Genomic DNA, 18,918 nt, shown 5'->3' with positions numbered 1-18,918 from the left:
GGCTATGGCAAGCTGAGATGATTTAAAGCAAGTATCCTTGACTGGTTTTGATCCACTGAACAACTGAGACATAAAAGCCTCCATGGACAGGGGTTCCCTATCCCCTCCACACCTTCCATGTCCAAATCCCACCTGTCATCAGAAATGAAACTGAGCAGGTTCAAACAAGTGAATACTGTGAAGCTTTCAGAGAAGACCAGCAACTGAGGGCAAATGACCTTAGGAAGTCAGAACTACAAGGGACCTTAGAGTTCATTTTGTCATTTTGGGGGACCTTTTTTGTTGTTTATGTCTTAATGGAGCTTCACTAACATGCAGAAAATGTAAATGAATAAAAATTGTGTACATACACAGACATATACATATATGATTTATATACACATGTGTATGTATTTGTATAGTCTCCCCATGGGTGAGAAGCATTGTGGAATAGGACGGAGATAGAGGTGGTCTCAAAGCCAATATGACCTGGATTGAAGTCCCTCCTCTGACACACGCTGGCTGTGTGATCCTGGACAAGTCAAATAACATCAGAGTGTGGGATTCTGGGCAAGTCATTTAACCTTGGAGTACTCTATGCAACTATAGATCACAAAGGTGGCAAACCGCATTGGTAGAGGGAGTTTCCTCACCTGGAAATTCACTATAAAAATGAAATCAGAGCGGCAATCCCTATTCCCTCTCCACAGGTATAATTCAATTACAGTTATAAACTAGTCACAGGGCTCATTAAGAAAGACCAGTAAACAACATTGGAAGCTCATCTGTTGCCTTTGAAGTAGATTACTAGTTTATCACAGTGGCAGTTAAATGACTTGGAGAAATATCAAAATATTGCCTTCCCCCCACCAAAAAAAAAAAACCCACCAGTGCAGAAGAAATTAGGATCTCTTTGAAGGGATGCCTGGCTGTACTAGAACTGAAATGATTTAAAAGAGAGGTTTGCATGTTTGTATATAGCACGGTGTATTGAATGAATCACTGGACTTGGAATCAAGAAGGGGTTTGCATTTTGCCTCAGACATATACAAGTTCTCCTACCCTAAGCAAGTTATTTAAACCCCTCTGATTCTCAATTTCCCCATCTATAAAATGAGGGTGATAGCCCTTACCTTTCAATAAGGTGAGTAAAAGGATCAGTGGATCCTTTTGCAAGGCTTATTGCAAGAACTGAATGAGTTAATTACATAAAGTAATTTACAAACCTTAAAATATTATATAAGTAGATGTTACTATTGTGCATGGTGCAATGTGGTATAAGTCAAAGAGCACTGAATCTGAAATCAGCACACCTGAGTTTGAATCCCATCACCCACATTTATTATGTGCTTTGTGGCCTTAACTTCTGTGATTCTTGGTTTTCTTTTCTGTAAACTGAGCATGATAAACCTTTCATGACCCACCTCAGATGGTTGTTGTGAAGAAAGTGCTTTGAAACCTTAAATATGTCAAAATTTCAAGTATTTTTGATTCTGTCAGTGTAGCTACTCCTACTGCCAGCATAGATTGTAATATTTTTATGACTCTAAGGCAGTTTTTATGAGATGCTATGACTAAAAAATTTATTACCCTTCAGGCAACATGGTAATTGGTTATAAGACCTCTGAAATTGGCTCAGGTACAACATATTACTATCACTATGTATTCAAAAGTTTTTCAATAAAAAGAGTCTATCATAGTTTATGAATTGATGACAAAGACTTTAAGAAGTCAGGGTTGGGGCAGCTAGGTGGTACAGTGGATAGAGCACCGGCCCTAGATTCAGGAGGACCTGAGTTCAAATCCGGCCTCAGACACATAACACTTACTAGCTGTGTGACCTTGGGCAAGTCACTTAACCCCATTGCCTAGCCAAAAAAAAAAAAGAAGTCAGGGTCATCTCTATCCCATGGGGGGAGGGGAAGTGAAGGCATTGGAGGAGAGAATAAGCACTGACAACTAGGGGAATCAGAAGCTAGTACTTGAGTTGAGCCTTCAAGGAAGACAAAACTTCTGAGAGACAGAGGTAATGAGAAGGTGCCCCTCAGGCATGGAAGAAAACCTGCATGAATTTACTAGAGTCAGAGATTAAATGTCAAGATTTAGATCTGAGAACATGGTACAGGTAGCAGGGAAGGAATTGGTAGGGAGGGAGAGATTAAAGTTAAGAGAAAGAGAAAGAAGAGCCCCCAGAGAAAATGAGGGAATGGAAGCAAAGGCACAAGCAGAGACCAGAGTAAAGGAGGAGAGGTTTTGATTTTTGGCAAAGAATAAACAAGATAACTCATAGTGGGGGGTCTCAAATTTTTCAATAAAGTAACAGCCAAGTTTTCTGCTGGGAGGGGAGGATTATGGTTGGGGTTAGAGACTTGAGAAGAGAGGAAAATGTTTGAAATAGCTACTGGGGGACTTGGATGGGCAATCATTCAAGGAAGAGTAAAAGATTTTCTGTGTAGTTAGTAAGCGCCTATTTGAAATTGGAGAATATGGATTCTTGTACAACTTACTCCAGTGGAATTCAGAAGTAGAGAAGGTAGATCCAATATGAAGAATTAGCAGAGGATGAGCTCCAGAAGTATGGGGGCAAAAGAGTGAAGGGTAGAAGACAGAGTAGAACTGAATTAATCTACTCTAGGTTCAAGACCTTGAAGGGAAGAAAGTGAATCCTGAGCCAGGAGGATAGATAGGAAGGCTAGAGAGGGATAAAGTGGCTAGGAATTGCATTGAGGATGAATAAATAGATCTAGGAGTGAGACACAGAAAATATGGAAGGCTGAGAGGTTATGATTAAAGACACAAACTTCATAATTCAAAATAATAAATCTTGGTTACTGGTGATGTTGAAAGCAAAGGTATGACAAATCCCTATCGGGTGCCAAGTTGGACTGAAGATATTTTTCCTGGAAGTTGAAAATGTTGATGAATATGGAAGACAGGGCTTTAGAGGGTCCTCAATGTATATACTATACACCCCAAGTATGAGGGCAAGGTCTGAGGTGAAAAGGAAAACTACAAGCTAGCTCCTAAAATCCTTGCCAGGAGATTATATTAGCAACGTTTTTAGCTGAGTGATAAATACAGATGGAGTTAACCTCAAAGGTTGCTGAGTGATGGCAGCACAATTAATATCCAAAAGTGGCAGCATGCCAATTCCTGGTTCAAAGTATTGAAGAGGCATTTGTGGAGAGATTATGTTTCTGACACATAGTGCCTGTCTGACCCTGGGCAAGTCACTTAACCTCTAAGTTCCCCTAGGCAACCCTTTAAGACTAAGTTGTAGAGAAGTTGAAACCTGATTTAGCAGAGGGAGTTTTCTCACCTGGGAGTTTCCTATACCAATGAAATTGAAGATCCAGTCTATATAGATAGAGATATAGAGATATATTTATGTAAGTGTATGTATGTATGTGTGTATGTATATTTACATTGGCAATGTATAAATATATGTGGGGAGAGAGAGAGAGAAAGAGAGAGAGAGGCATCATAAGTATGAGTTAAATACAGGAAGGCTGATTTGTCACAGATCACATGGAAAATGTCCTCTAATACTAGAATTTAAGAAGTACTTTCATGTCCATCACTTCAGTTCAATTTTTAAAAGGATGTACTGAGTACAGGTGCTTATGAGAGAAAGAAAATAATTCTTCTTTTGGAGGAATAAGGAAGCAGAGTGATTTGTCCAAAAGTATCAAGAGGGACCCTCTTTACAAGGAGATCTAGAAGGGAACTTAGAGGTTGTCAAGACCAACTGCTTTGTTTTATAGATGAGGAAAGGCAAAACAATTGGTCCAAGGTCACATGTGTAGTATGTAGCAGAGCAGCAATTCCAATGCAGGGCTTCTGCCCCTACATCTAGCCCTTTCCTTACTATAACATGAAATAGTATCTCTTCTCATATCAAATACTATTGTTAGCTATTAATTTTTCAAGACTCTTAGTCGTATTGTTGTGTTTTTGTCCTTTTGTATAAAACTTATTTAAGCTGGTTTATGATTGGTTTTCACAGCACCTTTCCTCTCCTAGACCTACCTACCTGTTATTTTCACAATCGCTGACCCTGTTTTCTGTTAGTTGTGTGCAACTCAAGTATATTGGACAGTTGTCTTGTCTCAGTGGTTTCTTAGGAAGATCAGTTTTGCTGGATAATTAGATTATGAATCAGGGACTCTTGACTTTCTCCAAGCTGTGTTCGGTTTCTGGCAGATCCAGTTCCAAACCTTCCCAAGACTGCAATTTCTATTATTAGCTGTAATGACAGTCTGGACTCAGTTGCTCAGTTACCAGTCAACTTCCTCTATTTAGTTTGTCTCATCTGGTGGCCTGATGTCAGAAGGAAGAATTATTTTAAAGTAAATTACTGTTTTCCTGAGTCAAATAGTCATTTATTTCCTGTTGTGAAGGATCAGGGAAGAGAATAAATGATTGCTTTTTATTTAACCTTTGCAAAGTTTTATCAACTTTGTGCTTTATAAATCAGACCCATTTATAATTCCAAGAAAAAGAATGCCCAGATATGATGAGGAAAGTTGGGTTTCCAAACCCAAGAGCTAGATCTGATGTGAAATTGAGCCTGGGATGGTCCAACAAATGATATCTAGAACAAACTGCAGATTTTTCCCAGGAGATGTTATACATTTAAAAGCATTATAAAGTTATTTAGCATTAGGGGAAAAAAAACAGCAAGCTAAAGAAAAAGGATGCAACAACAGCTTTAATCCCAAAAACTATGTCTCTCAATGGGAATGTGGGTGCATGATAATCTTAAAAATTAGAGTCAATGTTTTCTTCTTGTTTCCTGCTCAGCATTGTTCTATTGCATTCACGTTATCATTGATTGCCATTTAATGCACTTCCAAGTTCAAATCACCTGTGGAAGTGAAGCATGGGAGTGGAAGTGGTGGTGTCTATGGTAAAAGGTGAAGAATACTGCTTATGGTTCTGGGCACTTCATTTTACAAGGAACATTGACAATCTGGAGCTGGTCTAGAAAACACTCTGGCACCTCAAAACCATGCCATCTCTAAGGACAAATTGAATCAGCTAGAGATGTTTAGCCTGGAGAAGACTTAGGGGAAATGTGCTAGGTGTATTCAAATGTTTGAAGGATTAGTCACACTTAACATTCTTGGCCCTAAATAACAAAACAAGAACCAATGGACAGAAGTGAGAGGGAGGTAGATATGGGCTTAATAGAATAATAACTATTATTATTGTTATATAGAGTTTTTAAGACATACCATGACTTTAACAACACTGTGAGTAAACAATGAAGATAGTATTATTGCACTTTCATAGATGAAAAAGCCAATGATTAGATAACTAAAGTTTATGAGCCAGTATTCAAACTCAGGTCTGATTTCAAACCTATTGCTCTAACCAATAGTCCACATTTCCCTCCCCCAATACTGTCTCCATTATGAAGAACTTCTAAATGATTAATGTTGTCCAACAATAGACTAGACTGGACTGCCTCAAGAAAGAGTGAGATCCCCTTGGAAGCATAGGATGATAAATTTAGAGCTGTAAGAGACTTTAAGGGTCATTAAGTTCAGTTTTCTTTATGAAGAGACTTGGGTGCAGTGTAAGGGACTTGCCTAAAGTCACAGAGTTATTAAACATCAGAGATGAGATTTGTCTTTAGAGTTAGCGCTTTTTCAATAATTTTCACCATGAATCTCAAGATATTTTTTGTACTCAAACCATTTCTATGTAAATGTGCAAATGTTTCATCTACCCTAGCACTTGGCATAATGTTCAATAAGCAATAAACAATAAATGTTAATTATATCATCTTGTATAAATAATGTCAACGATTATATTTAAAACATTTTGAACTGTGCATATCTGTTTGCTGGCTAAAATACTCTCAATTCCTCATTTAAGTGAATTATCAAAATGAGAGTTGAATAAATCACAGAAACCCCTTCCCTTTTCTGAGTGCCTTATGTAAATATCAGGGTAGCTAGGCAGCTCAGTGGATAGAGTGCTGGCTCTCCAGTTAGGAAGATTTATCTTCATGAATTCAAATCTGGCCTCAAACACTTACTAACTGTATGACCCTGGCAAGTTATTTAACTCTGTTTGCCTTGGTTTCCTTATCTGTAAAATGATCTGGAGAAGAAATGGCAAAACACTTCAGTATCTTTGCCAAGAAAACTCCAAGTGAGGTGATGAAGAGTCAGATACAACTGAAATGACTGACAAAAAAAATGTAAATGTTAATTTTTTAATAAGAAATTGGTAAATATTAACCTCTTTAGCTGGTATTTCAGAAGTTATCCTGGCCTCAGACCACAAGGCAGGAAGACTTAATTGAATTTCTCCCAGAATCACCCCTACGCTGCATGTCTTACAGAGAATTGTTTTAGATCTTCTATAGACAAGACCTGAAATGCAGGTAAAATTGAAATATGAAAATGAACACATTTTTTCCTACTTTGTGTACTTCCTTAGGTTAGTGCCACAGCATTCTAATTATAATCAATCATGTTATACTAATAGCTACAGTAATTAAAGTAGATAATTACCCTACTGAAGCATATTAAAATAGCATTTATCAACCCATCTGTTTTATAAATGTTATATTGGACATACTCTTAGAGGAATTTTACCTAAAGAAACACATATTATTGATACATTTCTGAACTAATAATCTGTCACCCATGGTATATATTCTACTAGTGGAATTAAATGTACCAATCAATAACCATTGATTAGACATATACTATGTCAGGCCCTGTCCTAGGGGCTGAGGATACACAATGAAAAGTTAAATAGTCCCTTTCCTCAAGAAGCTTTTCTATTAAAGGGAGAGAGAGAGAGAGACAGAGAGAGAGAGAGAGACAGAGAGAGAGAGAGGGAAGGAGGAGGAGGAGGAGGAGATTCAAAATATTTAGAAGGTAATTTGAGAGGGGAGAAACTAGCAAAACAGGAAAGGCCTGTTGTGGGCAATGACACCAGCTGAGCTTTGAAGGAAACCAGGAATTATAAGAGGTGTGGAGAGAGAAATGGAATGTTGGAGGAATGGCAAGGAGGCCAGTTTGGCTGGACCATAGAGTCATGAAGTGGAGTAATCTATTATGATACTAGAAAGGTAGTTTGAAGCCAGGGTGTGAAGGCCAAACAGAAACTTGTAGAAGAATAAATAAATGAGATAAACTTAGTGTGTATGTACTTCAAGTAAACTTCAATCAAATTATCAAGGAGTGTTTATTAAGCACCTACAATAGACTTCCAGCTATGCTTCAGAAATACTTTCCTACTTGGTCTAGTTCTTTTTCATCTGCTCACCCAAATGGAAGACATAGAACAAGAGCTTTACAATCTGGCTCCAGCCTACTCTTCTAGTTTGGTTTGTTCCCCTTCACTCATTTTGTGTTCCAGTCAAAAGGGCCTACCTCCTGTTCCTGAACTTGGCATCCCAAGAGACTAGTACATACTAGTAAGCACTTAAGTGCTTTTTTAACTGGATTAGATTGGAACTGGGCCTCATTGGGAAAGAATTGTCAGGAAACTCAAATAAAGTGAGGTCATTTAATATATCTATTAATAAGGATTCATCATACACTCACAGCCAGCAAAGTACTTTGTTTTTGTTCAGTCGTTTTTCAATCCTGTCTTTACTCTTCATGGCCCCATTTGGGATCCTGACAAAGATAACTGCAGTGGCTTGCCCTATTATTTAAGCTAGTAAGTCATGTCAAAACTCAATAGTTGCAACTGGTGCAGGACAAACAGGAATTTACTCTAAAATGCCAAAATTTAGAAGTTGCTAGCAATATTTGAGCTCCATCAACAGGTAGAAATAACTAGGCTTTGGAATAATTAGAACAATTAGAAAACTATCACATGGAATACTTTCTCTAACCCCAAACTGTCTATACCCCTAGATAAGCTCCTGATCAGGCCCTTACCTGCTCCATCTCAACAGTAGCGTCAAGGTGGTTTGGGCTCTCTGTCTCTCATGCCCACCCCACCCCTGGGGATTGTCTCAGACTCTGGTCCCAAATAGAACCTTGAGTCTGAAGATTGAAGATCTCTAACTAATTCATCTCCTCAAACCCCAATCTCTTTCCCAGGTTCATGGCTTTGTCTATTCTATCAAGTCTGCTGTCATAAGAGGGCTGTGAAAATTTAGGTCCATGGAATTGAATGAAGCAGTGTTATTGCTAACAAACATATACAGGTGATTGGAAAGTGTATTTAAAAACCCTTTCCTTCAATGATCTCATAAAGCCTTCTGAAATAGAAAAGGATCTGGCCTGTCAAAAATATGTCGTCCTATTACCTGGAAATGAACATGGGAAGATGTCATGGGATATATTTTCAGTCCGTAGCTTTTAATACACTGTCCAAACTGGATTATCCTCTGATTGAGCTTTTTGTGCAAGAAAAGAAGTGCCAGAGGGAAAGAGAGCCCCCAAGCTAATCATCTGTTTTGTTCATATTTTATTTCCAGTTAGGACGGACCCTGAGGAGCCCTTTCATGAAGTTTGTGGCCCATGCCGTATCTTTCACCATCTTCCTGGGATTGTTAGTTTTGAATGCGTCAGACCGGTTTGAAGGCGTTAAAAACCTCCCTAATGAGACCAACACGGATTATCCAAAACAGATCTTTAGAGTAAAAACCACCCAGTTCTCATGGACAGAAATGCTTATCATGAAGTGGGTTTTAGGTAAGAAAGCTACTCCATCTTCTGTTTTATCCTCCACTCTTGGACATACTACTTTACCAGGGGGCATTCTTCCAATACACTAAAGAAAAAGGTAGGAAGGCAGCTTTCCCTCCTTCCTTGGAAGATAGTTTAGAACATGAACATCCTAAACATGAATATTAAAAATAGCAGCAGATATAGATGTACATTACATGCATACATGTATACATGTGTGTATGTATGTATTTCCCAGTCTCCAGACTATTAATAGAGTTGGCAGAAATAAATGAGATAAGAATTTATTAATGTCAAGTCCCTGCCTTTAAGTAACTTACAACTTTTTTGGGAAGATAAAGATGACATATTTGAAGACATTACTAGACAGAATAATGCAGCATGCAATTATACACCAAGTATATAAATAATACACTAAAATGTATTAAATTATATGCTAAGTGCTAAACTATGTGACAGAGACTGATTGTGGCAAGAAGATGTTCCTGGGGCCAATTAACAAAACCATGATGCTTGTGTAAAAAATCAATAAAATCTCCAGGCAATGTATGGCTTATGTCAAAGATGACTGATGTCAAAGCAAGTGGTCCAAGAGCGCATCTGAGAGACAGTTCACTGAGTGATGAAGTATCTGGGGAAGTGGGAGTGGAATCAGGGCTAGACAGAGGGTAGCATCTGAACAGATTTAGAGAGTTGAGAGGTTACTTCAGGCAGATTGAGAGCCATTAAGAGCTCTACTGCAGGTGTTTCAAACTCAAAAAGAAAGGGCCACCATTAATGCATACATAAGGATTCCTGTGGGCCATACATTAACTTAGTTTTAAAATATGTTATCTATGTTTTATTGTGTTTTCATTTATTTTATTAAATATTTCCCAATTACATTTTAATGGTTCAGTTACACTAGGGAGTATTGTGGGCTATGCGTTTACCACCTCTGCTCTGCTACCTAGGGCCCTGGATTTGGGATCAGTAGGGCTTGGGTTCAAATCAGACCTCAGACACTTACTAGCTGTGTAACCCTTGGCAAGTCAATTAGCTTTTCTGTGTTTGTCTACTCATCTGTGAAATGAGGGAGTTGGAATTGAAAGTCTCTGAAGTGTCTTCCACATCTAAGTCTATGATTCTACAAACAAAGGCCCTGAAGCAGGAAAGATTGTAGGTTTTACAGCAAGTAGGTGCCTTAGAAGCCATTTATGCCAATTACCCCATTTTACATGTAAGGAAACTGAGACCCAGAGAAGTTGAAATTAATCAATGGATTTCAGCATATGTCTTCTTGACTACAAATCCAGTGCTCATTCCACTATAACATACACACACATGGTCAATTATAGGAAAGAAAAAACATTCTGATGTGTCTGAAGGGGAGACTTTGGGTACAGGAATAGTGAAATTGTGGCAAAGTGAATGGAGTTCTGGGGTTGAAGTAAAGAAAACGTGTTCAAATCCTGCCTCTGAGGACACCAGGTATCCATCTCTAGTATCCTGATTTCCTTGCTGATGTCTGGAGACTGAAGATATCTGAAGATAGCACTAACCTAGTTTATTTGGTTTTCCCAATTACAGAAGTTATTTATAATTGGCAATCCCTAATAGTAACAAATAAAACCTGTGACCCAGTGGGCATAACTTTCTATACTTGCACATCAGGTTTGACCTTGGGAGCAGCCCAAGCATGTCCTTGTGGTTTGTTTTGCTCACAATCAGAGTTTCTTCTGGAACCCTTCACTCAAATATAGTTCATGTCTAGGTCACCACAGATGTTCCCAGTGTCTACGTAAGCATAACAAAGTATTGAGACTAGATACAGGATGGCATTGATTTCACTCCACAGAAAGTATAAAATACACACACACAAACACACACACATACACATAGTGTGCATGCATACAACATATATATGTATATGTGTACATATACATGTGTGTATATGTATATATGCATATACATTATATATATATATGTATATAATCCTTCTTATAGTAGCTTATTAATACTCCTCCCTCTCTGGTGAATACCAATTCCAACCATCCCATACAGTTCTATACCTAAGACTTATGGCAGCCCCCTTTGGTTCAAACTCCCCTTGAAAGGAAAATGAACTTGGAGTTGCTTAGGGGGGTAAATCCTTGACATCCCAGTGAATCCTATTTTACCCCAAACCTGCCTCCAATCTTCTGACACTACCCTGTCCAAATAACCCATACTAATAACTGATAGACAAGTCCAGTTCCCTATATTGCAACCTAATCTCTTGTTGATCTTACAACTCCAAGGACTGCACAAATGATCTTCATCCCCTGCCCCCACCAAAGGCTGGCATTGCCCAGGAGCTCTTCCTTTTCTCATTAGAAGATTAATTTCCAGAACTCTGGTCCTTGGAGTTTCAATAAGGGTTTCTCCACAGAGCTGCCTTCTGGGAACCCCTTCTCTCCACAAGGCTGACACTGCACCATGGCACAGCACAGAAAACACTGAACTTTTGATCCAGAGAACCTTGTTCACATTCCTTCTTGCCACTTAAAAACAGTCTATGTGAACTTAGGCAAATCACTTAGCCCCTCTGACCCTCAATTTTCTCATCTGTGAAATGAAAGTGATAGATGAAGGTTATTGGAGCTCCTTTCCCACTCAAGATCTATGATCCTTTTGTAAAATGCTGCATCCCATAATTTGTAGGGTCACTGAAGAGGCAATCCTGAGGGGAGCCCAGCCTTTCTAAGGCTACCTGACAGAAAGCACACGTGATTGTTACACAACTCGACCTCTACCTTTGCCTCCAGAAGATGAGGTCTGGGCATGCAGAGTCTAGAGATTCCAGGTCCAAGTCAGGAATGACCCAAGTTCATATCTGATGCTACGGGCAAGTCACTTAACCTGTCTCAGGTTCGAGTTCCCCATCTGTAAAATGAAGATAATCCCTGCAGTACCTGCTTCCTGGGCTTTCTATGAGATTCCATTAGAATCAGACATAGATATCTAATCAGAATTAGATATCAGACATAAAGTGCTTCTCAGACCTGAAATTTATGTATGAATGCATGAAAAAGGATTTATTAAGCTTTTACTATGTACCAAAAACACAGATACAATACAGATACAAATAGAAAAGTCAGACAGTCTCTGCTCTCAAGGAGTTCATATTTTAATTAGGAAAGACAACACATACAAGATCCAATGGTTCTTGGGGTTCAGTGACAGGGCAGAGGGCAAGGCCTGTGGGCCTTCTGATTCCTGGAAGGATTATAGTCCATGATTCCCTGCTCACTGAACAGTCATGTCTATGTCAAGTCAAGGGACTGCATGGACCTCTCCCATCAGTCTAGTGAAGGTGGGAATGTGTCTGTGGATTGAACTGAAGAGGGTACGCCAGGCTCCTTTCTAGGATGTGGGGATGGGGAAGAGATAGAGTACTCTAGCCAGAAGAGAAAGTATTCTCAGAAAGGGGAATAAGGTATGGGCAAGAAGGTTGAGCAGAAGGGGAGCTTTTGTTGGGAACAGTAATGGGGCAGACTGGGGTGGCCAGAAAGTCTTCTTGTGGCCTGTTCCTCTCAGCCCTCCAGTGGTGTATTGATCCATACACTATGAAAAATCAGAGCCATAAATATCAGCTTTGCAATTTACTACCTGCATGAACTTGGGAAATCAAGTTTCTTCTTTGAACCTCAGTTTCCACATTGATTCTACCAGTCCTCCACACCAGTACAAGTAGCCTATGATAAGAATATCAATTACTATTATAGTATAGAGCAACTTTAGAGAAATTTAAGGCATTGATTTGATCAAAATAATGCTACTTCACAGAAAAGTAACACCTCACTAAGGTCAAGTGAGATGGAATTATTGTCCTGAATCATGTCTCTGTAATCCCTGGATTAGTAGGGCAGTTTAGCTGAAACAGAAAACATAAACTAGGAGTATTGGGAAACAAGTTTGGATGGGATCAGTGAGATCAGATTATGGAGGACCTTAAACATCAGTCAGTGGAATGTCAACCTCAAGCCTATAGAAGTAAAGAAGAGGATGGTTGGCTCTTAAAAAGGAAAGATTTGTGAGAGCAGGCACATTATTGCCTCAGTTGTCTTTCTATCCTAATCCAACTTTTCATAAAAGAACTGCCTACTCCACTTCTCCTGAATGAATGTCCGTGGTACCTTGAAGGTCACATTCATTCATCTACTATTGGGCTTCATTGGTGCTTGTTGGAGCTCTTTAATTATTACAGCTAAGACTACTGGGGAAAGAGATTATGGGAATTGAACAGCATGTGTAAAGCCCTCTAAAAATGGACTATCCTCGAACCAGAGAAGCTTTTCTCTCTGAAGGGGCCCTTACTTGACTGCCTATCGCTGTGTTCTTAGAACACAAATGGGTGATGGTCTAAAGTAAGTTAGAAATATGCCAGCCTCCACCCAGTATAAAAATTAATCTTAACAAAAATAAATATCTAGGTTTCTGACCTGTATTTCGAAGAATGTTAGATTTGCATTTTTTAAAATTGTATCCCCTACTCCCTTACAAAGAAATCTATTATTTTTGTTGTTCAATCATTTCAGTACTGTCTGACTTTTCACCCAATTGGGGTTTTCCTGCCAAAGATACTGGAGTGATTTGCCATTTCCTTCTCCAGCACATTTTACAGATGAGGAAAAGGAGGAAAACAGGGTTGAGTGAGTTTCCCAGAATCATGCAGCTTAATGAGTATCTGAGGCCAGATCTGAACTCAGGAAAATGAGTCTTCTTGACTCCAGGCCCAGCAGTCTATGCACTATGCCATCTAGCTGCTCAAAAATAAATTATAGCTTTATGCTAAGGACATATACTTTTTAATGAAAATAAAAACTATATCAGCCTTCTTTGTGGAAAATGACTGAATAAAACATATATCAATTTGAGAAAAAAGAATAGAAATGTGATATATTAGGATGGCGTTCATTGTATTTCTGCTGTTACAGAACAGTGAACTTAAGTGTTATAACTCCTTAAAGTTATAACTAGCATACAGACAGTGGGGTGTTATTCCAGGGTGCCAACATCTGGAGGATGACTATCTTCTATTCTCTCCTTTGATAATTTCATTCACTCCCTTGGCTTTAACCTCCATCACCTCCATGAAGATAATTCCTAATTTATAGTTCCAGCCCCTTCTGTTCTCTAGATTTACACTGACAATGGCCTACAATACCTTTCCACTGGGATGCTCCACCAGTACCTCTTTGTTGATACATCTAAAACTGAAACCACAACCTTTCCCCCTTAATCTTTTTTACATGATGTCACTTTTTCGCCTGTACTACAACCGTTTACCCAGTTTCCCATTTCCATTTTCACGGTTTTGGGAGTTAGCTTCAATTCTTCTTGCTTCATCTCATCCGCATCTTATGGCCAATCAGTTACCAAGGACTGCTGATTCCAATGCCATAATTGATCTAACATTCATCCTTTCCTCTATATTTCTAGTATAGGCCCTTATCTCCACTTGCCTGAACTACTAGTCATTTCTCTTTCAGCCTCTTCCTATTACAATTTGTCCTTCATACTCCTGAGACAATTCTTTCTTTGGACATAGGAATAGGGATGGGCAGCTAGGTGGTACACTGGAGAGAGGACTAGGACTGGTCCTTGGAGTCAGAAAACACATCTTCCTGAGTTCAAAAAAAGCCCAACACACTTGTAAACAGAAATTTTATAAAACAGTAGAATTTTCTAAGATCCAAGATCACCTTTTGGAAATTATTTTCCATAGCAAAATAATCTGGGCTGAGGGTCAAAATCCCAAGTTAGTTCTAGTCATTATGGGAAGTGGCTATAATCTCACACAGCCAGAAATTGGGCAAGGAACCCTCTCATTCAAAGTAGACACAAGGCTATTTGAGACCCTTAGCCTCTGAGAAAAACCTGATTGCCTCTTCTAAGCCTGGCAGAGCATCCAAAGGAGTCAGAGAAAACTAGCTCCCTTTTCAGCAGTTTTTCCTTCCCCTACACCATAGTAAACTGGACTTTCTTCCTACATATTCTCCTGAATATATGCAGACCACTGACTCATTTGGATTTTTTAAAGTTGACATTTCATCTATCTGATCCATATTTCTCCAGGAGGTTATAGGATCTCTTATTCTGTGAACCCACTTGAAGACTCAGTGTCCCTAGACTAATCTATGGGAATAACTCCAGAACTGTAATAATTTGTTGTTTGCCTGAATATTTTCTTGACTTCCTTGGACCTTGGGCTTTCTAGATTTTTTTTCTTCAAGTAGCAAGGGGCACATTCTCTCCAGTTTTCATATCTCTAAAGGAAGCGTTCTTAAAATTTCTTGTATTATGGTTGCCTTTTGCAGACTGGTAAAGTATATGGACCCTTTCTTAGAAAAAAAATTAAATTAAATACCTAAAATAGACTCATAGGATTATAAAAGTAACCTATTATATTAAAAGGTAGTTATAAAAAAACTTTTAACATTCATAGAATCTAAGTAAAGACACTCTGCTCTAAAGTAAATGACTCCTCTCTCCTCTCTTCTCTCTCTCATGCCACTCCCCTCTCTCCCACTCTCTTTCTCCCTCTCCCATTGTGTATCCTTTGGAAACATTCCTTTGCAGCTCCATTGCCAAACTCACCAGGATTATATCATCTGTTTTCATGGAAAACAATTTTTAAGAGTGCAAAAGTGACCATCAAGACTTCCCCCTTTCTCATAAATGAAGAAACTGAGGCCTAGAGAAGTGAAATTAGTTGTCTAAGGCTACACATCTTAAGTGCTATTAGGCAGCTGTGCGCTAACAGACGAGCTCAGTTTCTTCATCTATAAAGAGAAGATATTGGACTAGCTGATCTAAGATTGGTATGAGAAGTCACAAAGTCCCAGAAGTCATCTAATCCAATTTGTACCTAAATAAGCACTTTTCCTAAAACATACCCCACCAATGGTTGTCCACCTTTTTGCCTGAGACTTTGAAGTCTTGTATACATCCCCAGGCAGCCCATTCCACTTTTGGACAGCTCCCATCACTGGAAAGTTTTTGCTTGTTTCATTGTTTTCTTTCCTCACATTTAAATGTTTTCATGCAGAGGCTGGGCAAACAGATTTTGTCAGACAAGTTGTAGAGGGGATTTTTGTTTATATGTAGTGTGACTGGATTGTGACAACCTCTAGTCCCTCCTGGCTCTGAGATGATGATCCCTCACACCTCTAATATTATATGATGCTGGCAATACATAGAAAGTAGCCGGTTTAGTAGAAAAAGCACTGGACCAGGAAATGGGAAACCTAGATTTTAGTCTATGCTTTGTTCTTACTCACTTTAAGGTTTATAATGTGCTTTCAGGACAAATGAGTGAAACAGAAAAATATAATACAGAACAGTTAATCATCAAGTGTTCGATTGTATGATTCAAATTACAGCAGAATGAGCCTTGGAACAAAGAGTCAGAAGACTTGGCTCTGACACCTGCTAACTCGCCATGTGACTTTGGGATTATTATTCCCCCCTTCATCTGTCCAGCTACAAAATAAAGGTTAGACTAAGTGATGGTGTGTTCCACAGCTTGAAAATTCTGTGATTCTGGGAAAATCTAATAACTCATGAAGATTATTGTGCCTACACCATGCTTGTCAATGCCCACATATGCTTTCTATTTTTTTTTATTTTGAAGGCAATAGTGGTTAAGTGACTTGCCCAGGGTCACACAGCTAGCTGGTAAGTGTCTGAGGCCAGATTTGAACTCAGGTCCCTCTCACTCCAGAGCCGGTGCTCCATCCACTGTACAACCTAGCTGCCCCTATGCCCACATCTGCTAAGACATTGTATCATATAGATAGTTAAATGCCATGGTGTTTAACCCTTCTATAAGTGAGGGATTTTGCACAAAAGTAAACTTTTACATGTTCATAATAATCCCCGATACAACCAAGTTCTCATACATAAATGGCATTGATTGCAAAATGACATTTATAAAATGCATGACACTTTGTTCACATTTAATTTGACCCTCACAATATGACTATGGAGCAAGGTACTGGAGCAGTTATGATCTCCATTTTACAGGTGAGGAGCCTGAGGCTTACAGATGCTAAATGGCTTGTCCATGGTCATATAAAAGTCAGAGGGAAAATTTCAACCTAGATCTAACTCTTAAGTTCAGCACCCTGTCCACTACACAAAGCTGCCTCAGGAGAAAGGCTGAATGGCTCAGTGACACCCATCCCCCACACTGAGGGAAAAAAGAGCTCAAAGCAAACCAACTGTGGGTGTTTGGCACAGGAGCATCACCTTCCAAAGCTAGATTGGAAGTAGAAAGAATGTAAGTTCTCTGAGGCCAGGGACTATATCACTTTTATGTTTGTATTCATAATGCCTACTGCTGCTGCTGCTGTTTGTCTTTCATTCTCGAAGAGGACCATGACATCATGACATCAGTGATACCCTGACATTCAAGTGAATTGGATTTAAGTAAGGGAGGTCTTCATAGAAAGGCTAGGGATTAGATCTTTGATTTTCTTAGCATCAGGAGCTCCCCATGAGGAGCGTCTTCCACCATCCCAGGACAGCACCACTTCTGTAACAGAAAGATCTGCCTAGAACACCCAGGTTAAGTGTTTGCACAGCATCTCATCACCCATATGTATCAGAGGTGGCTCACAGTAGAATCTTACTCAGTGCTTGCTGTTTGATGGAGAAGTGCATGGGTGGCTATATATGCCTTTTGTGAAAGCCTCAGAATCTTGGGAAATATTTGAATTCACCTGACAGTCCATCCATTCCCAGAGTCTCCTGCCTTGTAGCCTGTATTATAGACAGAAGCTTGGAGGTGGTTCCATTAGCTTTTAATGAAACTCATTAATTTGGCATGTCGGCTGTGGACAAAGCCCTGAGCACAATGTGTGGAAACACTGCTCCTCTGGAAGCCTTTCAGTTGTCAGACTGCAATTACCCTTTCTGTATTGCATTTTAGTTGGTCACCCATGAATATGATGTTTTTCCTTCCAGCTCCTTTCCTATAGAAAACCTTAAAATATTTCCTCAAATGGTTATCAAAGTGCTGAAAATTTGATGCAACAAGAAAATAGAAAAACCTAGCAGGGAGATATTGGGAGGGGGGTGGAGTTTCTTTAGTTTGAGTCTGTGATGTCATTTGAATGGGGAATTCTGTGGGAGGATCCCTTTCTCAATCCAGATCAGCACCTGGTCTACAATTTGTTACCTTATAGATTTTGCCCACGGAATTGAGAAGTTGAGTGACTTTCTTGGGTCTCCACAGTCAGTATTTTTCAGAAGCTGAGCTGGAATCCAGGTGTCCTTGATTCTACTCTATCCATTACACCCCCTATCCGTATACTGCCTCACTTGAGCTTAATGCTATGTAATCAATCAATCAATCAATCAATCAATATTTATTAGGCACCTCCTGTGTACCTGGCCCTGTGCTAAGCACTGAAATGAGTGTATGCTTCAGCAAGGGCACTGATGGGCAGTCAGGAGGTCTCAGTCTGGTCCTGGTTCTTCCACCAAGTAGTAAATCATTTGATTCAATTCAATTCATTTCAGTTCAGTTCAATTCAGTAGGTGCCAGGTACTGTGCTATGTCTTGTGGCAGGCACTGTGATAGATATTAGACACATTTTACCTCTCTGGGACTGTTTGACCTTCTAAGAAAAGAGAAGCTTGGACCAGATGGTCTCCAAGGTGCTTTCCAGCTCTAACATGTCTAGTAGGAATACCAACCACAACTGTAAAGTGTAATTAATTGTAAACTTCACGTGTAAGGCATTAAAATGCTGTTATTATTACTGTGTTTTTATTGGTATTATTATGGAGGAGTAAGAAGGGGCAGATGCTGAAATTTATGGCTTGGGGCTTTCACTGCTGAGCTCATTGTTTCATTTGGCTGGGGGAAAGGGGAAAGAGGGAGATTAATCCAAACTGAGAAGCCTTCGCTGTGCCTGTGTCTCCTTAGCCCAGAACAGTGTCATCATAGGAGCCATTTAAAGCTTCTCTGCAGTCTGCTGCAAGCAGCTCTTTAGAAACTCAGAACGTGATCTGCTTTCCAGACAATCAGCTTTATTCCCAGTGTGTCTTGTTCTTTTGCTAAAACTGAATGCTCATCCTCCCAATCTCTCCCCTCCATCCTGGAGCAAAGGCAGGCAGGGAAGAGATGCCATAGAAACATTTCCATAAAGAGAATCCTAGACAGAACTGTGGAGCTGGAGGGAACCAGAGTCAGACATGCAGACAGAATAAAGAGAAAAATGAAAATGGAGCCCTGTAA

General features: G+C 39.4%; 1 protein-coding gene across 1 annotated transcript in view; it reads left to right on the top strand.

The window, feature by feature from the left end:
• The window catches only part of TRPC7 (transient receptor potential cation channel subfamily C member 7), a 248,500-nt gene that overhangs the window by 140,520 nt on the left and 89,062 nt on the right, over nucleotides 1–18,918 (top strand). Inside the window, exon 5 of the mRNA XM_027849142.1 lies at nucleotides 8,438–8,654. Coding sequence (XP_027704943.1) covers nucleotides 8,438–8,654 — 217 coding nt within the window. The remainder of the gene's footprint in view (nucleotides 1–8,437; nucleotides 8,655–18,918) is intronic.

The sequence above is a fragment of the Vombatus ursinus genome, unplaced genomic scaffold (assembly GCF_900497805.2).
Source record: "Vombatus ursinus unplaced genomic scaffold, bare-nosed wombat genome assembly UNPS02007284.1, whole genome shotgun sequence".
Classification (NCBI taxonomy): domain Eukaryota; kingdom Metazoa; phylum Chordata; class Mammalia; order Diprotodontia; family Vombatidae; genus Vombatus; species Vombatus ursinus.
Note: the sequence above shows the minus strand (reverse complement) of the source record. Positions and strands in the feature narration are given on the sequence as shown.